The sequence below is a fragment of the Rissa tridactyla genome, chromosome 3 (genome assembly GCF_028500815.1).
Source record: "Rissa tridactyla isolate bRisTri1 chromosome 3, bRisTri1.patW.cur.20221130, whole genome shotgun sequence".
In the NCBI taxonomy this organism is placed as follows: domain Eukaryota; kingdom Metazoa; phylum Chordata; class Aves; order Charadriiformes; family Laridae; genus Rissa; species Rissa tridactyla.
In genome coordinates this window covers 116,740,458-116,760,325 of record NC_071468.1, presented here as the reverse complement: position 1 = coordinate 116,760,325, position 19,868 = coordinate 116,740,458, and the positions used below count along the sequence as shown (strand labels likewise).

General features: G+C 55.6%; 1 protein-coding gene across 1 annotated transcript; it reads right to left on the bottom strand.

Moving 5' to 3' along the window:
- Positions 1-7,243: 7,243 nt before the first annotated feature.
- Positions 7,244-11,482, bottom strand: GDF7 (growth differentiation factor 7). Its single transcript, XM_054196200.1, has 2 exons — positions 11,152-11,482; positions 7,244-8,166 (listed from the first exon to the last, which is right to left on the bottom strand). The coding sequence occupies exons 1-2, from the start codon at positions 11,480-11,482 to the stop codon at positions 7,244-7,246; spliced, it is 1,254 nt and encodes a 417-aa protein (XP_054052175.1).
- Positions 11,483-19,868: the final 8,386 nt, after the last annotated feature.

Genomic DNA, 19,868 nt, shown 5'->3' with positions numbered 1-19,868 from the left:
AGGGAGACCCGAACACTCCCACCTTCCACCAGAAAAGCACTTGAGCGTGTGACCCATCATGAGCAGGTCCTCTCCTCCCACCGGCTTCAACCCACCCTCTCACCGTCCCCTGCCCGAGGGCACAGACTGCGACCCGGCCTCCTGCTGCTGAGATTCAGCCTTTCCTTCCTCGCCCTGCCCCCACCAAACACCACAGCAAGGCTTCACACCCCCCAGCCTGAAAACCCAAAGTATGAGCACAGGTATCAAAGCAGAAAAATGAGCCCACAAAATGTACGAATGAACTAATAAGTGGTGATGACAGAAAAATGAAGAGCAAAACCTGCTGAAAAACCACTGAAAAAATGGCTGGGTTTCTTTTTCAGCCGTTCCTGGGAACGGACCAAGCTTCAGTTTAAGATTTTTCAATACCTATCTCCATGAAATTGCTCTGCTGCCCCACGCTTCCTACCCTAGTCCATTCAGCCAAAAGTTAAACGCGGGGCATCAGCCAGCCTGCGGTGCGCTCCGTCCCACCACCACGTAAATCAGGCTCCTCTCCAACATGGTAAATTCAGGGGGGCTGCTCGAATACCAGTGCCAGCAAAAGGAAAAAGCAGCCGCATGGGCTACACATGCCTTGAGGTGTAAGGCTGCAAAACGTCCTTCAGGATGGAGGGTGGGGTCCTTGGCCGGTGGGTTACCAGGAGTTCCAAATTTTGGTCGTTTTTCAAAGGTCCAGAACACTTGCTGGTAGGGCACAACTGATTTTCAGAGACATCTTTGCACATCTCACAACACACTGTAGTGGGAATAGAGAGCCTGAACGCAGCTGGTTTTGCCACGGAAGACATAAACCAGCTTACGACAAAATTCAGAGTGTCGCAAAGACCAGCCAGGTGGAACATCTCGTTCTTTTACCAGCCATTAATGCAAAGGCAGGAGGGGCAGAAAAACTCTCCCCTCACCTGACCATCAGCAACACCCCGTCCATGAGACCGCTACTCCCCAACTCCTCTCCCCGACGTGCTTTTGTGGAGGACACGGTCCCGGTGGTGAGCACAGCACCGCACTCTGCTCCTTCCACCCAGCAGCCCCATTCACACCTCGCGTAACCGTAAAGGGACCCCTGGTGCTGGGGAAGCTGCTCTGACGCCAGTGGTCCACACACGGTCTCTCCATCTGCTGGTCATGGCGGGTTTAAAGAAGAACCATTCCACCCTCAAAGAGCAGGCTCGGTTTTGCCCGTGTGGGTTTTCCTGCCCATTCACCTCCCCAGAGAGTGACGTGAAGAGTGAAAAATTCACACCGCAACTCCGGTTTCACCCAGGACAGGGGACACAGCAAGTGATTTGGTGGAGCTGCCCAACCAAGGTCCATGTGACAGTCCTTCGGTCTGACTGTCCTTCAAACCCAGCGGCACGGCCCCGTTTTGGGCACCAGCCCCTGTGCCATACTCAGACTCTCACTGCCGTCACCCCACGCAGGTTTTTTCTCCCCGGCACAGCTGCCCCAACACAGACAAGAGAGAAGGCACTTGTATTTCAGGACTCACTACATGCTCAGCAGGAAACCGTGACATTGCCCACCAGGTTTACTCCAGCGTGAGTATGAGCTGGTCGGTGGATTGGTGTTTATGACATATCTGTCACATCAATGTATGCCATGTGTTTTTCGACGGGAATAAAAGTAGATGCTGCTATGGCAGACAAGCACGTCAAGCCGAAGCTCATGGCAAAATCCCTGTTAAGTGTGGGGAGCAAAGGCACAGGTCCCACCAGCGCCCCAAGGTGCTCCGCTCCACCTGCCCAGCCGTAGCCCCATGGGACCTGCATCCCCGGGGCGCCCTGAGTGATGCCCCGGCACCTCCCACCTCTTCCCTGCGAGGGGCCACGCTGCCACCAGCGGTGCGTGTGGCTGCTGTGACGTGGGGGCCAGCACGGGCGACTCTCCCCGAACACACACCTCTGAGCTCGTGGAAGCAGGACCCAAAACTGCCGACAGTAAAAGGAGCTGGAACGGGAGGGTGGCCGACAACGCGCTGTGGACCTGCCCAGTTTTCTCCAGCAGCAAGAGCTGTGGAATCGAGACGTGAGTTAAAATCCACGTGGTACAAACAGACACGGAATGAGCTGGCCCTCGGACTCGAGCAGACGGCTCAAGGCTTGGGGTTTGCTTTTAATGGGAAGCGGTGCCTTTCCAGTCTTTTCCTTACGGGTACGCAAAGCATCAGCAAACAGCCAGAGAGGACACGGCTCCATCGGCCAGTGCTGACCAGAAGTAAAGCTGCTGGGACCAACGCAGCTGTGCCAGGGCCAAGCTGCCTTTTCCGCATGAAAATCCTTCTCCCTACCAGAGGATAACTCATTTTCCTTCTACCATTGGATGCGAAGCATGATGTAAATTAAAAACAAAACAAAAAAAAAGGGGGGGGGGTGATAACAATTATTCCTTAAAAAAAAAAGAAAAAGGATAAAATCTGTGTTTCCTGGGAATTATTTCTAGGCCACAGGCACCCCTGGTCATCAGGCAGTTAAACTGGGCATAAAGCCATTTTGCTTCTGACTGTCCCTGCTCTGGGACCCCACCGGACAGGGGGGCTCAGGACACGCAGCGCAGGCAGTGGTTCAAGCACAGGCTTTAGCTTTATAGAGCTCAAGGGGCCCAAGGCAAGACACACACACACCCCCACACACTCCTGTCCCGATCCTCTGCGCTTCCCTGAATGGCAGCCCCAGTGCTTCCCAGTCAAATGGGATCGCTCCACGAGTTTCCCGGCTCCCGTGCAATTACAATCCCATGTATTGGGCAGGGAACCGGTTAAGCACAGATACATAGTCCTTTTCAAATGCTTAATATTTCTAGCCTCACTGTAATTATATCCTGCAGATAAAAATGGTGCTGAAGGTCAAACAAATCCTCCAGGAGAGTATACTCTGCATGGAAACTTGTTTTTTTTTAACTCGAAAGGTTGTATAAATACTGCAGATTGAGAACCTATAATTATCCATTAAAATCACTCTGAGCCTACTGAATTCACATTTGTCCACGTTCAACCTCTAGCCTCCTATTTATAATGCTCATATGTGCCCAAAAATCAGCTCAGGCAAGAGGCGACTGATCAGAAATACATTTTTCCTGGGCCGTTTCTGTGGCGTTAGGGGGTGATGCTCCGCGGAGGACCAGCTCCAGGGCTGGGGCTCTGGGCTGGGCTGGGCCACCGCCATCCTGCAGCTGGTTTACTCCTCCGTGCCCCTTGCAGATGCATCCCCGCGTCGCTCCCCAACACGGCCGGGCTGCAGCATCTCGGTCCTGGGAACCTCCCTGCCCGGGAAAGGCTTTCCCACCCCACTGGGGGCTCAGCACCTCCGTTTGCAATGGCTGCGACGGCGCCATCCCGAGCCTAATCCCACTGTTTGGGTGCAATCTCTGAATCTGCACGGGGACGGAGAGGCAAGTCCTTGCTGCCAGCACGTGGGGATGAGAGTCCACCCTCATAAGGGACGGCAGGTGGCTTTTGCTCTGGAAATACTCCTCCGGGAGCAGTGACGAATGTGACGGCTGAATGCTGTGGCCAACACACTTGCCCAGGGTGGCAGCAGCGGAGTTACCCACCGAGAGCCGCAGCCCTGCTCCCCTCCAGCCTTGTCCTGCTCACGCACATCCCCCCGGAGCAGCCCCAGGCAGGGACCTGCCCTCCCCTGTCCCCTTTGGCACGCAGAAAGAAGATGCAACGCCATCCTTTGCCCTCCTGTTGTCCTCTGGTGGTTGTTTGCCCAGGAAAGGAACGGATGCTCTCTTAAAAGAGCAGCTGGCATGGCGCTGTCGCCATGGGTGTGAACGCAAAGGGCCACGCCGCCACTGGCCTCGCGCCAGGAGGATGAAGTTTGCTCTCCCACCAAACACAGAATCATGGAATCACAGAACAGTTTGGGTTGGAAGGGACCTATAAAGGTCATCTAGTCCAGCCCCCCTGCAATGAGCAGGGACATCTTCAACTACATCAGGTTCCTCAGAGCCCCGTCCGACCTGACCTTGGATATTTCCAGGGATGGGGCACCTACCACCTCTCTGGGCAACCTGGGCCAGTGTTTCACCACCCTCATTGTAAATAATTTCTTCCTTATATCCAGTCTAAATCCTCCCTCTTTTAGTTTAAAACCATTACCCCTTGTCCTATCGCAACGGGCCTTGCTAAGAAGTTTGTCCCCATCTTTTCTGTAGGCCCCCTTTAAGTCCTGAGAGGTACCTGCAGCCGGGAGAGCCAGGACTGGTTCCCACACGGGCAAAATCATGGATGGCATCGCTGGCAGCAGCAGCCTCTGCGCTCTCCCTGAATTCTCCCCCTCCTTGTTTATCGCAGCGATCCAGGCTACGAAACTGCGGCGACTGAGCCACGGCTTTTCTCGCCAGGGCCAGCGAAGCCACCACGGGGTTCAGGGCAGAGCCCCAGCAGCAGGGTCAGGGAAAGCATCACGAGACCCAACCCATCACCCTGCTCTCCATCGGCCATCTCCGGACCCGAGGTGACATCCATCTGTCTGTCTGTCCCCTGCGGCTTGGCTGAACAAGAGCCACAAGAACTGGGGGTCGCTGGCATCGGCACCCCTTCGGACACGGTCCCACAGGAGCAGGTCTCAGGCCACCCACTCAGCCGAGGCTCACAAGAGCCACCAGCCAGTGGGGGGCTGCCAAGGAGCTATATATATGTATATCTTGCCTGGATTTGAACTGCCCACGAACCTCCACCGCAAATATTTGGAGGAAGGGGAGGGGGGTAAAAGAAACGAAAACATTGAAAAAAATTGTCTCAGCAGTGAGAAAAACTACCAAGCAACCAACGTCGATTGAAAAATTAGGTACTTGGAAAGCTTGGTAACTTTACGGCTGAGGTGGTGTTTCCAGAGCAAGCTGCTCCAAGCGCTGCCGGTGCCAACCCCCTTCCCCAAACCGCCTGCGCTAAAGCCAAAGGGCAGAGGAAAGACACAAGCCCTCCTGACCACCTGCTACTTGCCCCTTGGTCCCCCCCAAATGCTGACAGTGAGAAAACCCACCAGCATGGACCTCATTCTTCTTCTCCCCCACTAACCTCCATCTCTGACCATCCCCCTGGCTACGGGTACATCGCGCTTAATACACATTTACGTTCACGCTGAGGTAGGGAGCTGGATTTTCCTCCCAGATACGCGGACGTAAAGCCAGAGGAGCTCCACTGGTGTCAAGAGGGTTAACATGAGACTTACGGGTACCACACGTCGCTCCCCTGAGATGCCACCAGGCGCAGCCTGAGGATGCAGAGCCGACCTCAGCAGGGCGAGGGCGGGGCGAGGCTGGGGGGCTTTAGTCCAGTGGATATATCGCCGTTATTGATGTGCACGGCTTACTCCCTGCTGATGTTCTGTTTCCTTGGCGGGAGGGGGCTGTTGGATCCTAAAGGAGACTTTCCTGACCTTTGAAATCATTTGGATCTTGGTAGAGCTCTTTGAGGTGACCCCGGCTCTGCCCTGGCTCAGCTCAGCCCTCCCCAGCAGAACATCCCTGCGATGGAGGACAACTGGCTTTATACAGCAAAAACCCCCATGTTTTCCAGCAGGGATTTATCTCCCCCAAAAGCAAACTACTGTCAGTAATGAGCGCTGATGTTTGCAGGCCAACACCTTGACCGCCGGTACAAAACAAACCATCAAAAGCAAAATCTGTGCAAATACATCTCCGGTCTAAGCCAAGCCAGCTACGGAGCCAAAGTTTGGTACCAAATGCCACCAAGGTGCAGCAGAGACACTTCCCAGCATCCAAAACGTGCCTTGGCGCGGGTGCAAGGCTTCTCTGATTTAAAGGCACAATTTACACTCAGCTCCTGAGTTACTAAAATCCGGTAGCCCTTTCAGCAGGGGCCAGAGCGCCCCGTTACACGTTGCAGTCTCCGAGGGTGGCGTTCAGCCGTTTGCATGGGAAATGTCTGCTCCCGGCAGATCCGGGCTCCCTTAACGGAGCGGGGAGAGGCAGGCGCTCTGGGGATGGAGCTCGCTGGGAAATCGGTGCCAAAGGAAGGTAGGGTGGAGCTTAGGGCTTTCATAGAGATTATTTGGAAAAAGAAGAACCCGAGCGAAATGGCTCTTCCCCGGGGAACTCGAGACCTTCGCTTCTCTCCAGACACGCTGGGGACGGCTGTGTGACTCGGGCCCGGTGCTGGGTGCCCAGTGTGCCTTGGAAATGGGGTTTTGTGCTGGAAAGGGAGGGCACCCACTGGCCAGTGGCTCCTGCAGGACATCGGCAAAGGGTGGCAGAGCCCACGCCAGCGCTTCAGACCACGCAGAGCCAGGGCATCCCCAGCTAACACCTCACAGGGGCCATCCCCATCTCCATCGCGAGCACGAGCTCTACTTCAGACCCGACTCTTGCTTTAGCCTCCACTTACAGGGACCATCTTTCCCGTCCCCAACGGCACCCACCGATCTCTGCACCACAAACAGGCCTGGACCAAATGGTTTCAACCTCCCATGGCCATGGGTTCTCCACTCCCCGCAATTCCGGGAGATCCCTCGTTTTCCCCCCACAAACCCAGGACAGAGATTTGAAGGCAACCAGAGAAACCCCTTGAACATAAAGAAAAGAGCATTCCCACCTCCCCTTCACCCCACCGTGACAGCTGGAGGGTGATGCTGGCCGGACCCCTCCGTGCTGCAGCCACCGCTCTGTCCCCCGCCACGTCACCCCCCCGACACCGAGACAATTTTGGCCAGACATTTTCCAAAACCTTTGGGAAAGAAGGTGTCAGCTCAGCTTGGGCAAACCAAGCGATCAGGCAGAGCTCGGAGGATTAGCAGGCATCCCCCAGGGACTCTGCCGGGCTGTGTGGCCCCCCTCCCCGGGACCGGGGGGACAGGCAAGGTACGGAGATGGGGGCAGCTCCAAGCGGGGATCCCGGCCTCCCACCACAGCGCGTCCGCCCCCTGCTGAGCCCCGGGAAACCCAGCGTGGGTGGTGGGGGTCCTTCTTTCTTTGAGAGGTCCCGGGGGGACAATTTACAGCCTCGCTGTCTGAGGGGGGGGCATCCCCCATCCCTCCTGGGCTCACGGCCAAGGCGTCCCTGGGAAGGCAGGGGACACCTGCTCGGAGCTTGGCTTTTGGAAAGGCACACACCAAAATGTGTATGTGGTGTATATATATATATTTTATATATATATATTTATATTTCTATATATAAAATGGGGCAGGGCTCCTGGGCGGTGTGGGGCGGGGAGGGGGAGAGCTGCAGAAATTGCTACCTGCAGCCACACGTCTCCACGACCATGTCCTCGTACTGTTTGTAAACCACATTGTTCCCGGAGTCTATGTAGAGGATGCTGATGGGGCTGAGCTTGGAGGGCACGCAGCAGCTCGGGGGGGTGGACTCCGGGTCCATGGAGTTCATCAGGGTCTGGATGATGGCGTGGTTGGTGGGCTCCAGGTGGGAGCGTAGGGGGAAGTCACAGACCCCCTCGCAGTGATACGCCTCGTAATCCAGGGGGGCGATTATCCAGTCGTCCCAGCCCAGCTCCTTGAAGTTCACGTGCAGGGGCTTCCTGCTGCAGCGGGTCTTCGCCTTCTTCCCGTGGCCTCTGCCCCCAGATCGGGCGGCGATGGTGGTCCGTCTCCTCCTCCGCTTGGGGTACGCCTCCTGGCCGGGATCGGGGGGCTCCAGGAAGGGGGGACTGCCCAGGGCCTTGATCTTATCCCGGATCTCCTTGAAGAGGTTCTCCTTCCTCTGGGTGCGGGAGAAGGCCACCAGCAGGGCTCGCTCGTGGGGCTGTGGCCGGGGCTTGCTGAACCCCATCTGCCGGGGGGGCAGGAGCCGCCCCGACTGCTCCGAGACGATCCTCAGCAGGAAGCACAGCAGCTTGCCCGAGAGAGATCTCTCCCTCCGATCCCGCAGGGCTTCCCAGACATCAAACACCTCCCATCTGGAGGAGCCCGTGTCCAAAATGTCCACAGCCCTGGAGTCCAGCAGCCGGGGCTCCTCGCCGTCCCGGCTTGGGCAGGTGGAGAGGAGAAGGTGGTGGAAGGTGCCTTCGGGGGACAGGGCCAAGCTCCGGTTTTCAGGGAGGGCGCGCAGGATCCGCAGCTCCGCTCCCGTCACCTCCTCCGCCTCGGGCAGGCTGGAGATGTCGAAGAGGTATCGCTGCTCGGGGGCGGACGGGGAGGCATCTGGAAGAGATAAAACAACAAAAAAAAAAGAAAAAAAATTTTAAAAGGACAAAAAAAAGTACAAAAACTCAGCAAGCTGAAGCCAAGCTCTCGTTACGGAGGCACAAGGGACACAGAGCTAACGGGGGAGATCATCCCTTTGCAGCAAGGCTCGCTGACCATCCCAGCGGGGACACAGCCTGTGCCCTGCGCCCGGGACCGTCACCCTGGCTGGAGGCACCGAAAAAAAAACGGGGAGGAGAAGGCGGAGAGGGAGGGAGGAATCAATTCAAACAAGTGGCTTCTCATCAGCACTCTTCCCCGCGTCCCGAGGTGGCTTCGCCTCCTCCCCCTGGGTGTTTCAGTGCCCCCAGCTGCATCACTATCCTGTTTTGGCACCGAAGCCCCATCTGAACCTGCGCGGCTCAGTCCCATCCCCAATCAGCAGGTTGTCACCGATTTCTTCTGCCCTACGTGTCACACACCCACCCCCTGCTCCAGCCCCAGCCATGCCAAGTAAAATGCTGTGAAAAATCTCATTTTCCCTCGCAAGCAGGCACAGGCACTCACGTCAGGGACGCAGCCGCTGTGCCTCGGGGTGTCTGATAGAGGCACTCCCAGAAGCTGAAAGTGAGCCCAGTTTCAATTTGTCACTATTTTTGGTGGATCCAAAGGCCAAACACAGACTTGCGCAGTCTCTGGCCCTGATTAAATACTCAATGAGAATTAAAAAACAAACCAACCAAACAAAAAAACCCAACACCAACAAAAGAAAAAAACAACCAATGGAGGTAGGGTTGGGGAGAAGAGATGAATGAGTTCTGGGAGGGTCATTTTTTTCTTTTCTGGGCACGCTGCAAACATCGCTGCTGTGCCTGAGCCCCCCGACCCGCTGCCGGCAGAGCCCTGCCCGACACCCCCACAGGCAGCCCCCTCCCGTGGGCAGCGCCGCCGGCTGCAGCCTGCAACCTCCGGGGGGGGGAAGATTTGTCTCCCCGTCATTTGCTGCTATTATTATTTTTTTAATATATATTTTTTTTTAAAAGCAGATCTAAAATTCCTATGAGGAGCAGACAAGGAGATCCCTTTGAAGGGTTCATCTGGTTTCGTTTTGCTCCGAAACCACCCAGGACCTGTGCGTGGTTTTCCCCCCTGCTCTCCCAAGCCGGGCAGTGCCCACTCTCCCACCGGAGCATCTCCCCCCGCCCCGGTCCCACCGAGCTGCCTCTCCGTTTCCCCACCAGTTTTCAGCAAAAAAATCTCCCCGCAAAGGCTGCCGGCAGGATACGGCCCCCGATGGTTTTGGGGATGGATGGGTTTTGGGGGGGGGGGGAGGGCTTCGCACCACCAGCCGCCACTTTCCCACCCCGGAGCAGCCGGTGTCACGCATGGGGGCTGCTTTTCAGTTTTTCTTTTCACTTTATTCCATCGTGATTTTATTATTTTTTTATCTCTCCAGCCGAGCGAACTTCCCCGGCAGGGCGTAATGTCTATATACACGCACACACACACATATATATATATATATATAAAACTACATCGTTAAGTGCGTGTATGTGTTGATTTGATTATTATCATTAGATCCGCGGGTATGAAGGGGGCAGAAAAGGGGGGAGAGGGAGAAGGGCACCGCGATACCGAGCTCAGCCCGGGGCTCCGGAGTCCGGGGCTGAGCCTCCCCCCACGGGGCACCGCGATGGGCCGGGACGGGGAGGGAGCGCGGCCGCGCTCCCTCCCCGTCCCGGCCCATCGCGGTGCCCCGTGGTGTTTTTCGGGCTGAAAAGGCTCCGGCGGGGTTTCTCCCTCCCGGTCCCGGGGATGCTGAGCGGAGAAGCTGCCCCCAAACTGCGCCGCACGCCCCGCTCCCCGCTGCCGGGCAGCGCATCAGGCGGCGGGGATGGGGGCGGAGGGGTGTCCCCTGCCCGTCCTGTCCCGGCTGGGCTGCACCTCGCAGCCTGTCCCAAACCGCATCCCCAGCCCCGAAAGGCATCCTCGACCCCGATTGCATGTGCCACCGCCATCCCCGACCCCACGCTCAGGCACAGCCCCGTAATTATCTCCATCGGAAACCCTTTTCCTCACCTCCAAGGCACAACCCTGTTGCTATTCCCCTTGCTACCTCAACCCCATGCCCACGCACAGCCCCGTCCCCGACCCCTCTCCTCATCCCCGGTCCCATGCTCAAACTCATGCGCAGCTCCATCCCCGTTAAACAACTGTTGCACGGCCCCTACCCCGTTAAGCTGCATCCGCATCCCCATGCGCTACCCCATCCCACGCAGCCACCCCGTGCTCAGACCAATGTGCAACTCCATTCCCCAAACAACGCACAAGCCCCAGCCCCATGCGCAACCACGCACAACCCCATCCCCAACCCCATCCCAGGCACAAACCCGTGCTCAGACAAATGTGCAAGCTCCATCCCCGCGTACAACCACATCCCTGCACTCTCGATGCAATGCACAGCCCTGTTCTCCATGCCCAAACCCATGCAGAAGCCCCATCCCCAGACCCATGCAGAAGCCCCATCCCCAAACCCCATGCAGAAACCCCATCCCCAAACCCCATGCAGAAACCCCATCCCCAAACCCAAACTCATGCGGAAGCCCCATCCCCAAGACCAAACCCATGCAGAAACTTTACCCCCAAGCCCAAATCCATGCAGAAGACTCATCTCCATGCCCAAAACCATGCAGAAGCCTCGTTCCCAAACCCAAGCCCATGCAAAAGCCCCATCCTCGAGCCCAAAACCATGCAAAAGCCCCATCCTCTAGCCCAAAACCATACAAAAACCCCATGCCCGAGCCTGAACCCATGCAGAAGCCCCATCCCCAAACCCATGCCGAAGCCTCATCTCCATCCCCAAACCCATGCCCAAGCCCCATCCTCAAGCCCAAACCCATCCCCATCCCTCCCCGCCCGACGGCGGGGTCCCGGCGGAGCGGCCCGTCCCGGCTCCCCTGTCCCACCGCGGGCGTTGCGCTGCGCCGTGCGCCCGGCACTCACCGCTGCGCGCCCGCTCCGCGAAGCCCGTCACCGTGTCGGCGCGGCGGCCGGGTGCGCGGCGGGCGGCCAGGCGCTGGTAGAGGGCCACCATGTAGTGGTGCGGCACCACGGTGCCGTTGCGGAGAGCCCCGTCCCTCCGCGGCGGGGAGGAGAAGGGGGAGGCGGAGGAGGAGGAGGAGGAGGCGGAGGAGGAGGAAGGCGCGGCTGCCGAGGGTCGCTGGGGAGCGGCCGCCGGCGGGCCGCGCACGGCGGCGGCCTCCAGCCCGCGGCGGAGGCGGCAGGCGCCCAGCAGGCAGAGGCAGAGGGCGGCGGCGGCGGCGCGGAGGCGCATGGCGGCGGCCCCGGTGCTCGGCGCTGTGCTGCTGCCGCCGCCGCTCCCCGCCCGCTTTTGAACATCGTCTTCGCCCGCCGCCGCCGCCGCCGTCGTCGCCGCCGCCGCCGCCGCCGCCCGCCGCCGCCGGGGCGCCCCCTGCCGGCCGCCCGCCACACCCCGCCACAAGCACCGCCCGCCACCCGCACCCCGCCCCGCCTCCCCCCCGCAGGTGAGACACCCCCCCCCCGCAATACCCCCCACCCCCGCTTTGCGGGGGGGACACCCCGGCCCCATAGTGGAGGGAGGAAGCGCCACCCCACGGTTTGGACGGGACCCCCCGCCCCATATTGGAAGGGGACGCCCCGCCGGCATTTAGGAGGGGGGAAGACGACCCCCCGCCCCCGGTGTTGGAGGCCCCCCCGCGGGCACAGGGGCGGGGGGAGCGCGGAGCGACCCGCTGTCGGGCGGCCCCGGGGGGTGCCGGGCTCCGCGCTGCTCCGCGGGGCTCCGCGCCTCCACCAGCCCCGGTAATTCCTGCCCGGGAGACCGACACCGCAGCAAAACAAAGCCCGGCCGCGCTGCGGGGTGATGTTTTCCCTTGCACGGAGGGTTTCCTTGGTAAAATTCAGATGTTTCCTTGGGTCTCGATTAAAATAACAAAGCGGGGTATTTACTAGGATGTTATTTCAAGTCTCTTAAGTCCCTGGTTATGTCTGTTGCGATTTCTCCGCAAATACAAAAACAAGCGCTGCGATGATTTATTTGAAGGAATGTAGGTGTTTCGCCAAAACAAACACGGCTTTTTTTTTTTTTTTTTTCCCCACCCGCCCCCCCCCAAACAATCGCTTCTCACGAGCATTTGTCACTGCGGCCTCTCGGATTTCTTTCTGCTGTTAATTTCGCAGGTGCTTTTGTCGCAATATCGCGAGCGGGTTTCTAATGCCAACCAGCGGATTTGCTCGGTACGTACATACAGCGCACAGCTCCCGTGACAACGTCCCGAGAAATCCCTGTCCTACAGGGTGCGGGATGCCCGGGTGCGGGATGCCCGGGCCCGAAGCCATTGGCACGCCTCGCACAGCACCTTGCGCAGCCTTCGCACGGGGTTTACACGGCGTTTGTGTGGCTTGCACGGCGTTTGCACTGTTTGCCATTGGCACCACCCGCCCAGCAGTTAGTGGCCACCGGGAGCCCTCACCCAGCTGGGGCAGGAGGCTCTGCAGGAGGCAGAGGAAGAGCAGGCAGAGGAAGGCTTCTTTAGCTGTTTTTCTTCTGTCAGCCCTTATTAAATTCAGCCTGATGCTGTCCAGACAGTAAAGGTCACTTTAAAAGAGCACCCAACAAGACCTTCCACCCGATGCCTCGTTCTCCCCTGGGCAGGCTGCTGGGACCCCGGTTGGGTGCCCTCACAGCACTGAAGCAGGTGGCAGCACGGCTGAGTGCTCAAGGGCAGCCCTTTCTGAAGATGGGACAGCTAAAAACCCCTGTCCCATCCTGCACCCCTCACTCCCACCTCCACCAGCAGCCCCAGACCCACGGACTGTGCTCCTGATGCCCCCGCTGCAGGGTACAGCAGTGGTCCCCTCCCAGTGCTGCCCAGGGAAAGGTCAGCAGAAGGATGGAGGGATGATGCAATGGGAAGGACTGCAGAGCTTTAGAAAATAGGCAGACAAGTCTATCCATAAACCTCTGGGCTTCTTGCGATGGTTTCTGGAGCCTCCTGCCTGGAGTCCTTTCACACAGCCAGTTTTCATGGGAAACGGTGAAAGGTACAAAAATGGTGAGTGCGGGCTGTGCCCTGGGCCACCCGGGTCTGTACATCTTCCCACAGGTTGGGGTGTGGGTACCTGCCACTTGTGAGGAACCCCAAGCTTTGCCAAATTCCCAGGGACTGGAACTACCACTGCATTTTTTCCATGTATCTTTTAAAAATTAAAATTACATTGGTGCGACAGACAGCCAAGCTGTGCCCTCTGTTTTTAGCTTCCCCCCAACTTTTTTGCCCCCAGACCAGTCCTCTTCTCAGCCCCCAGTGTGGGCAGCAGGGCCAAATCCCCGCTTGGTGCAAGCCGGCGAAACTGAGCAATAGTGGCATTCCCACCACATCATCTTTGTCCTCATGCACAGCTGTCCCCGTGGGGGAGCCTGCTGGGTGATAACAGCCAGATCCCTGTCCTCACCGTCTGTATGGAGACCCAAACACAGGCATGCACATACCCACAGAACCCCGAGTGACACGAGGCACACATGCCCGCACCAGCTGGCGCACACACACACACACAGGTACACAGACCCAAGAAGCAAATCCTGCCCGGCCGTGCCGGAGGGGAGATGTGAAATCCCGCAGCCCATCCTCTCAACCACACAGCGTCCATCGAGGTGCAGGAACGCTGAGTTTCCCATCTGTTCTCCATTGCAGCTTCATCTAAACCCTTTTGGGCTTTCTTGAATTTCCATCAGCCCAGCCCAGCCCAGCTGCAGGACCTTCCCAAGCCACCCCAGCCCTGCGCAGCGCCGCGGCAGCTCCTGCCCCCAGCCCTTCCCTGCTCCGAGGACGGGCTCCCTTCTCTCCCACTGCAAACCTTTTGCGCATAATTTCATGCTGGCAAAGAGCCACCTTCTACCAGCCCCCTTCCAAAACCAAATTAGCACGCTGCTGCAGCAGCAGAAATTGGAGAGGAAAGGCTGCAGTTTTATTTTACAACTCAATTAGCGAGTTTATACAGAAAAAACACCCATATAACCAAAGGAGATTTTATGTCCATTCGGTTTCACCAGCAAATAGACTTGTTCCTCTTGAGGGCACTCCCCATTGCGGTGGGTACAGTGATGTGCTTCTGCCCATGGTGGCCCTCAACCAACGTGGTCACCTTGGCTCCAGCCCTGCTCACTTGCTCCGTCTCTCTTTGCTCTTACACTTACAAATCCTCTGCATACCTCCAGCACGGACTGAAAAACACGGTTCTGAGACTGTCCCATCACTCTGTTCACTATTAAAGGAACCAGAAGTCTGCCAGAACCTAAGCTGAAGGGCCGCGTTTGCCTCTAATATTTTCCTAAGAAGCTGTCCCAAATTACATGCAGCCAATGGCTGTATGCCCAGGAGGGATCCTGACTTCCGTACCTCAACAGCTCACGCTGTGTCCCACCACAGTCTCCCTCTTCGTTCACCAATAGGCCCTTCTGGGTGGGTTTTTGGCAAGAGGGGGCAGTCAGCTCACTAAGCCTGTTGTTTTTTTTTACCGAGAACATTTTTGTTATGCTGATTCCTTCAGTGTCAGGAAGGAGTCGTTCCTGCCTGGCTGACACTTGGGCTTGTCCCCTCCATTGCAGTCTCCCTCCCTCCGCTCCCTCTCTTGGTCTCCAGCACCGCCCTGCCTGCCCTCCTGCGTCGTCCGTGGTGGTTGGGGACCTTTGTGTGTGGAGCATTGATTCACTTCCATGCGTGGGGCTGAGTCCTGGACAGGGTGGACTCTCCTACCATGGCTGCATCATCCTTTGCAACTGTGGGCAAGGTCCCAGCCTGGGACTCTTGCCTGCTAGAGAGGGGCTGCTCTACAGATGCTCTTCAGCAAAGGCAAGAAGCGGGTATTTGATTTAACCAGAACCCCACCGGCTGCGGAAGACCACTTCTCAAAGGAGGAAACTGAGGCAGAAAGGAAACCCTCAAGCAATAACCATGTACCTGGTGTAATAGCCATGTTCCCACCGCCCTGCACCTCCACAGATGTTCATCTTTCCTGTCATCGGCACTTTTTAATGGAATAAAAATAAACTGCAGTGACAAACCCCCTTCACGCTTCAAAACTGGAGGTGTTTGTGGCTGTTTCCATTAGCTAAGCCAGCGGCGCCCAATCACATTTCCAAGTCTTGAGCAAGTTCAGAGTGGTCAGAATATCAATGCCAGTGGTTATTTGGAAGAATATGTTTTCATGTAGTGACCACACAAGAAGCCTCTTGTGGCTTCACTTAACAAATGTCTTCTAGCGAGATGGCTACAAGTGACGGCAAGACCAGCTCAGCAAGTAACCAAGCAACAGCATCATTTTCTTTCCAAATCTTCCAGCAGCTCCTTCCAAAACTTACTTAAACTGAAGCCAAGCTGAATTCTTCCTGATTGTCTACATGGGGGTAGCCAGGGAAGATAAGACAAATCAAGGTACAAAGTCCATGCATGAAACATCAGATGGATTCAAAGACCCCGTAGGGCTGCTTTCCTTCAGGCCCAGAGACCTTACGTCACCGCAATCTGGATGTCTAAAGCTCTGCTTGTCTCACATCAATTTCTATCTGAACACTATACTCTAGTTAGGGGACAGGAGACTTATGGAAACGCTTTGCTAAGAGTTCAGTCCTTCTGGAACCATAAAAGCTTCTTGGATTAGACTTTCCATTCCCCTGGGGGAAAATTGTCCTGTTCAGCATCTGGTCAACAGGGTCTGGCATAAGCCACCTGAAGATAGTAAGTCAAAACACAGTTGAGCACTCAGTCAATTAAAAAAAAAAAGCCCGTTTGCTTTTTGAGAAGTGCAAGGTCAGCAAATAATTTGTCAGTGCACCAAGCCACAGATGCAGAGCCGGGGCAATGACTCAGCCCAAGTGTCCTTACGGTGGTAGTCTAGGCTAGCGTCTGGTCGGAAGGGGTGGGATTCACCTTCCTTCATTTTGGCTTCTTTCTCAGTCTAACTAATCATCTTCTTCTCATTAATAGTTCCTGGAGGGAGAGCCGTACCTCCAGAAAGTGATTCCTACAGCATTAACCAAAGAGCCCAGCTGAGACAGCTGTTGCAGAGGTTTTGGTCTGCCCATGCAGAAAGACCTCAGCTGCCTCCCCAGCCCTGGCTGTCCATGTGAGGTGTCACCAGGGGAAGTGCTCTCCTACAGCTCTCCTCAAGCCCTGCTCTGTGCTTCCTTCTTTTTACATATTTCACCCTTTGTCCTCCACTCAATCCCTTTTTCTCTCATCTGTCTCCCAGATTATTTTGTTTCTCCCCAGCTTCTTGTCCTCCACCTCTCAGCCCCTATGTAAAGGCTTCTCAGAGCTGAGGGCATCAGCCAGCCCCAAAGGGGAGACCTGGCTGGGAGAGCACCTGCCAGCAGGCACCCAAGGGAGCGTAAGAAAGGGAACATTGCACACCGTACTTGACCCCGATCTTTCCAGTTCCCAGCTATTCCCAGGAGACCCGTTCTCCACCCTCTCCCCATCCCTCCCCAGCCAGCGCTGCTCACGGCTGTTGTGTCAGTCTCACTTCTCTGACACTCGAGACAGAGAATTTCTCCGTACCAAAACCAAGTCCTTTGCTCTCTATCCCAGTGCAAAGTCTGACCAGTAACTCCAGTTCTGGCGCACTCCTTTCTGGACGCAGGTGTTCACGGCTATGAACATGGAAGCAAGGTGGGGTTTTTTTCCCCCTTTAGGTTGTCTTCCCATCCTTTGGGATTGTTTATTCCTTGTCAGACAGCTACTTTTGCTCTCTCGTTCACTTCAATGCTCTTAATCCCCTGCTTTTATTTTCTGCTGTAGACCAGCCAAATGGAGCTAAACTCTGAAGTCCTTAAGCTCAAGCCCAAATAGTTCTCCACAGTGATGGGGCTCTGGCAAAGAAAGCCCTTTCCCCAAGAATTGATTTCCTCCCTTTTTGGGAACATCACCTTGAGCAGGAATCAACAGGCGGATGCATCCTACCTAAGTGCAGCTAACAACACAAGGTAGCTGGAGGTATCAACTTTGGTTTCCTTGACAGTAACTCTGGGGACACCAACAAGCCGTGGGAGTCAGCTAAGGCATGCAGAGGGCCAGAGCAGACCTGCCACCCGCTCTGCTCCAGCCCAGTCCTCCTCCCTTAACTCCTCTGTGCCTGTTGCTGTGCTGGACTGTGAGGAGGAGGAGACACAGAGGAAGGTGGGTGTCTGGGTAGGGAAAAGGATGTGGTCCAAAGTTGTGTTTGATTGCAACTTTGCATGGTCTGGCTCACTTCTCTCAAAGACTATGTCTCTCTGACCTTCTTGCCAAGGCAGCATGTCATTCCGCGACGGATGTGGGTGATTTGGGCTGGGCACCTGGCAGTTAGGAGAGATGCCTCTCACCTGAAAGGCCCTACAGAGACAAGCATAGACCATGGGGAAAACTGAGCAGCTCATACACTACTTTTTACCACCACTGTATCATGTGGCCTCCTGTCCAGTTCTGCATTTTAACCCCAAAATTTCTGCTTTCCTTTTCCATCTTTTTTTTTTTTTTTTTGATAGACATTTCATGCCCTGGGCCTCTTTCTCTTTCAGCTGTTGAGTAGCATGAGAAGGTCCGAGGAGAAGAAGCCACCCCACAGGGCCGTCTCGACCCACCTCAGCAGAGGGGCTGGGTGGCTGCAGGGGGACCCAGCATCAGCAGAAGGCGGAGGGCCGGGGGGTGCCGGGGCTCGCAGGGAGGCATCACTCCCAGGGCAGCAGCACCATCTCCCGGTGAAGGGATTTATAGCAGCAAGGCCCCGTGCAAGGTGTTTTCCGACGCACAGATGACACGGGGAAGGCACTAGCAGTTTGGAAGACTCTGTGCATTCTCTCCCCTTAGGCTGTGAAACATATGTAAAACAACCCAGTACAAGCGTGTACTGTATATAAGAGAAGGAGCTGGAAAATTGGCTGAAAACAGGAATACATTATGCAGGCGCATCCCTTTTTCTTTGTGCCATGCTGTCAGAGGGACTTCTGATCGTGAGTTGCAGGATCAGCTGTTATTTTTCCTGTAGGTGTATCAGGCGAAGCTCCATCTTATTTTGCATTGCCCTGACTCTGTTTCAAAGAGCCCTCGAGTTAATAAAAAGAGCAAATCACCTCTCGCTTAAGGGTCCTTTGCATAGTTTTACTATATAAGTCAGAACAAGGTTTTTGCCTGCGTAACTTTGCCTAGGTAGATGCATTATGAGGAGATATATCATAGAATCATAGAATGGTTTGGGTTGGAAGGGACCTTAAATATCACCTTGTTCCAACCCCCCCCACCTGGCCCCTGAATGCAGTGTATTAAATCCTGCAGTCCCTGCACATTTACTTAGTGCTCCCACTAAAGTTAAAGACATGCCTCTGGGCAGTGACAGCTCCATGGACAAATACACCTTACTGGGTGGGATGTCAACTGCCCTATTAGCAATAACCTTGATTTCCTAATACATTATAGTGGCACGTGTTGACAACCCCCTACCTACAGCTCTCCGCAGAGACCGCAAGTTGGTGTGGGCTATGCTGACATCAGTGTTTAGGTAACATGTTTCTGCCTTTTATATTTGATGCAGGCAAAGCGCTCGCTCTGCCTTGCCCACTTGCCTGTTCCTACTCACCTGAATGTTCGTGTGCAAGTTCAGGCACTTGAAACATCTCAGATGCTTAAGGTGGATTCTGGTGGTACCTGAGACATCCAGACCTCCAGCTGCTGTCTCAGAAAACAGCGGGGCTGTCCTACGCTTTCTGCCTCTTCTGCCAGCACCATGTGGATGTCTCGGGTGCCTCGCAGCCTGCAGAGAGCCTATTTTAGCACCTGAGTAAAGCACATTCCCTTATGAGAAGATCATCAGAATTTAGTAGAAAAAAAATACATACGATACTGAAGAAATCCTTGAAGAGCACACCACTGTGTGGGTCACTTCAGCAGTGTATGTGGGGAGTTCTGCCTATTTCTGTGGTTCACACGTTGATCTCACCAGGTTAGTAAGTCAAAATATGCCATTTTGGGCTCCTCGCTCTGCGTCCAGAAAAAAAGCGCAGCTGAAAATGATTTGCTACAACTGGCTCCTGTATGAAACAAAATGATTGTCCAGCAGGTAGCTGCTGGTTTGCTAACAAGCACTTTGCACTTGGAACAAGGAGGTGTTAAATTCTGCCTCTATCCTTTCTGCAGGGACTCACCCTTCAGCGCGGATTAAGTCTGGGCTGACAGTTTTAATAAGAGCCAAAGGCACCAGGACAGTTAAAGGTCTTCCCGGGCCTTGATGCTTTAGCGGTGTGGAAACTGCAAGTGAACCCAGATCTGAATCTTCTCAGTAGTTTTTTCCTCTGTACAGTGATGGCTTGTGGATACAGTATTTATAAGACAGGTTGTGAATGTAAAGACTCATCCCATAAGCTCTCCAGATGGACATAGAATCATAGAATGGTTTGGGTTGGAAGGGACCTTAAAGATCACCGTTTCCAACCCCCCTGCCATGGGCAGGGACACCTCCCACTAGATCAGGCTGCTCAAAGCCCCATCCAACCTGGTCTTGAACACTTCCAGGGATGGGGCAGCCACAACTTCCCTGGGCAACTTGTTCCAGTGCCTCACCACCCTCACAGTAAAGAATTTCTTCCTGATATCCAATCTAAATCTACCCTCTTTCAGTTTGAAGGCGTTACCCCGTGTCCTATCATT

Bases quoted from the DNA above. Each gene is read 5' to 3' on its own strand.
- GDF7 (XM_054196200.1), bottom strand. From the start codon at position 11,482: ATGCGCCTCCGCGCCGCCGCCGCCGCCCTCTGCCTCTGCCTGCTGGGC. The intron at 8,167-11,151 runs GTGAGTGCCGGG...TATCTCTTCCAG, and splicing joins CGCGGAGCGGGCGCGCAGCG to ATGCCTCCCCGTCCGCCCCC.